The 2,822-nt window shown below is 58.7% G+C and overlaps 1 protein-coding gene across 1 annotated transcript in view; it reads left to right on the forward strand.

The window, feature by feature from the left end:
* The first annotated feature begins 484 nt into the window (after positions 1-484).
* ZMYND19 (zinc finger MYND-type containing 19) overlaps positions 485-2,822 on the forward strand; it is a 3,738-nt gene continuing 1,400 nt past the window's right edge. Inside the window, exons 1-3 of the mRNA XM_030885399.2 lie at positions 485-609; positions 1,241-1,347; positions 1,974-2,114. Of these exons, the coding sequence (XP_030741259.1) occupies positions 1,247-1,347; positions 1,974-2,114 (242 nt within the window). The 5' untranslated portion in view covers positions 485-609; positions 1,241-1,246. The remainder of the gene's footprint in view (positions 610-1,240; positions 1,348-1,973; positions 2,115-2,822) is intronic.

The following is a 2,822-nucleotide window of genomic DNA, read 5'->3' on the forward strand; positions in this document are numbered from 1 at the left end:
TAGTGAGGCCGGCAGCGTGGGGTCCGCGGGAGGCCAGTCGTGAGCGCCCAGCGCTGGCCCGCCAGCCTTGGAGGCAGGGGCGTCCGGCATGGGCCTTAACAGGAGTTGGCTCTACAGTTGCACACCTGCACCTTGAGGCGAACCTTCTGTCCTCATCCAGCGGCAGAAGCCTCTGGGGATAAGTATGAGCCCTGAGTGTGAGTGGCCACCTGGACAGTTCCTGGCCCTCCCACGAGTCTGGAGAGAGGCCATAAAGACGGCCCCCCAGTAGTTCCAAGACCACTCCTGATCCAGTGAACAGAGCACTTAAAACTGGAGAAGCTGCAGAGAAAAATTGGAGAACAACCCTGACTAGATTGAAGGGCTGTGATCCTGGCCTGGCCCAGGGCAGTACCCACAGCAAGTGTCCCAGGGTTCGGGGCCCACAGGAGGAACACTTATCGATACCAAGCACCAGTCCAGGATGCTGGGTGCCTTGCTCCTCTCCGCCCCCAGTATACGCTGTCTCCTGGCTTCGAGTGTAACTGTGTGGCACCTGTTAATTTCCAGACTAAGTACACCCTGATTGATGAGCAGGACATCCCTCTGGTGGAGAGCTATTCCTTTGAGGTGAGCCTTGTGTGCCGGGCAGGGATGTGGGTTGGCCTCAGAGGGGGCTGGCTTCCTACACTGTGAGTGGGCTGGTGCTGGCAGGGGGCCACTTGGTACTTCACCTCCAAGCCCTGAGTTTAGCACCCACAGGGACCCCATTCCTCCCTACGTTCATCTTGGATACTAGCTCTATGCTGGAAAAGCAAGCTACACACTATCAGTTTTGTGACAAAATCTTTGTCACCTGCTGAATCCCCTTCTCATTCCCGGACCTGCTAGTCTCTTGCCTTGGCCCTGCCATCCCTCTGTGGCCCGGCCACAACTCTGTCACTCTGGGCCTTGAGTGGTCTTCCTGCCACCATATTCAACCCACTGACCACTTTCCGACCGCACCTGGCTTCAATGCTTGCCCATGTGCAGGCCTCTGGGCGCTGGGCCCCTGGGTGACGGCTGCTCAGGGTCTCCTTTTGCTTGGTAGCAGCTATGGCCTTTGTCACTTTGCAGAGTTGTCTGAGAGCAGTTCGGGAGGCCCTGGGCCCAGGGCAGGGCTGGTGTCTCCTCATCCTGTCTGTTTCCCCTTCCGAGGTAGAGTTGAGAACTGGCTGGTAGCGGAGACCCTGTAACAGACCTTTCCCTTGTTGCCTCTTAGGCTCGCATGGAGGTTGATGCTGATGGAAACGGTGCCAAGATCTTTGCCTATGCCTTTGACAAGAACCGAGGCCGGGGCTCCGGGCGGCTGCTGCACGAGCTCCTGTGGTGGGTCCTGGCGGCAAGTTGGGGGTGGCTGTCCTCGCCCACCAGCGACTCGGCTTTGGCCGTGCTCGGGCAGGCAGGCAGTGGGACCACTTGGCTTCCATTGGGGCCCCTGCAGTCTGGCTCTTGAGTTCAGGGGCTGAGCCACTGAGGGGCCCCCATGGAGGGGACTGAGGCCCACTGGTTCAGATACCTCAGATTGGACCCTCACGTTTCACCAGAAATGTTTGTGAGGTGCATGGGGGTTTCAGAATGTTTGTGGGTAAAACAAGCTATTGAGGTTTCCCCATGAGCCTATGTTTGCATTACGGCTGCTTTTTCTAGTCATAAAGAGGTGAAGACCCAGTGTGTGCTGCCACAGGCTATACCTGGCAGACAAGCTGAGAGCAAGGCCATCACAGAAGGATGGAGTCCCATTACCCTGTTCACAGGACACGTCTGAGCGGGCAAACCAAAGCTTGTCAGTGGTTTCAGGCGAGGGTGGGGCAAGGGGACGTATTGCCTGTGGGTATCGGGAGTGGCAATATACCACAGGGCCGCGTGGGACCCAAGTAGACATTGCTGTGGCAGCTGCTTTCTTGCCATATCCGCCCTCAGCCAGGGATCCCTCTGAGCTCTCTGTCCCCCAGGGAGCGGCACAGGGGTGGCATTGCCCCTGGCTTCCAGGTGGTGCACCTCAACTCAGTGACTGTGGACAATCGGCTGGACAACCTGCAGCTGGTACCCTGGGGCTGGCGGCCCAAGGCTGAGGAGCTCTCCAGCAAACAGAGGTGGGTCCACTCGGGGCTGCCATGGGGAGGCAGAGGAGGGGCCCTGGGAGTTGTGGGAAGCCTCTACGGGCACTCCTGTAGGTTGCAGGGCCACAGCTTCTCAGTGCTCGGTCAGCCAGGTCGGGCCTGGCGTGTAGAAGGGCACAGAGCTGACCCTCTCGACTGGAGACGCCCTGCCTGCGTGTGGGGGTCCCTGCGGTCTCGTCTGTCGTAGCATGGGGAGGAGTCTTGCTTTGTGCTCACTTTAGCCATGGGGATGAGGGCTGGTGAACTACGACACAGTCCTGTACAATGAACGACATAGCACCCAGACTGTAGCCCCTGCCTCCTCACAGGCCAGCGCACCCCCAGTTTCCCAGTGAGCCTCCCTTGCTTTGACAAAGTTTCAGGGTCAAACACCTTTTGACCCTGAAACCCCTCCTACTGCTTAGCAAAGCTGCTTTTTGGGGGTGTGGAGAGGGTGCGTAGAGACAATCCTGGCATTTAGCTACAAGTGACTGAAGCTGGGGGAGGGAATCAAGGAACCCAGGGCAGTTGCCCCCTTAGCACCTTTCTTCCGCCTCCCAGAGGGCATCTGGGAAGGCCCAAGGTCTTGTTGGAGGCCGAAGAGTGTCCAGGGGCCTTAGCCAAGTCTGGAGGAGCTGGAGGCCTGACAGTCATGGGTTGTTGGCCAGGTGCAGCTTCTGCTTCAGCCGCACAGGGTGGGCT

The sequence above is a fragment of the Echinops telfairi genome, unplaced genomic scaffold, assembly GCF_000313985.2.
Source record: "Echinops telfairi isolate 266 unplaced genomic scaffold, ASM31398v2 ScPeMD7_25;HRSCAF=90, whole genome shotgun sequence".
Taxonomy (NCBI): Eukaryota; Metazoa; Chordata; class Mammalia; order Afrosoricida; family Tenrecidae; genus Echinops; species Echinops telfairi.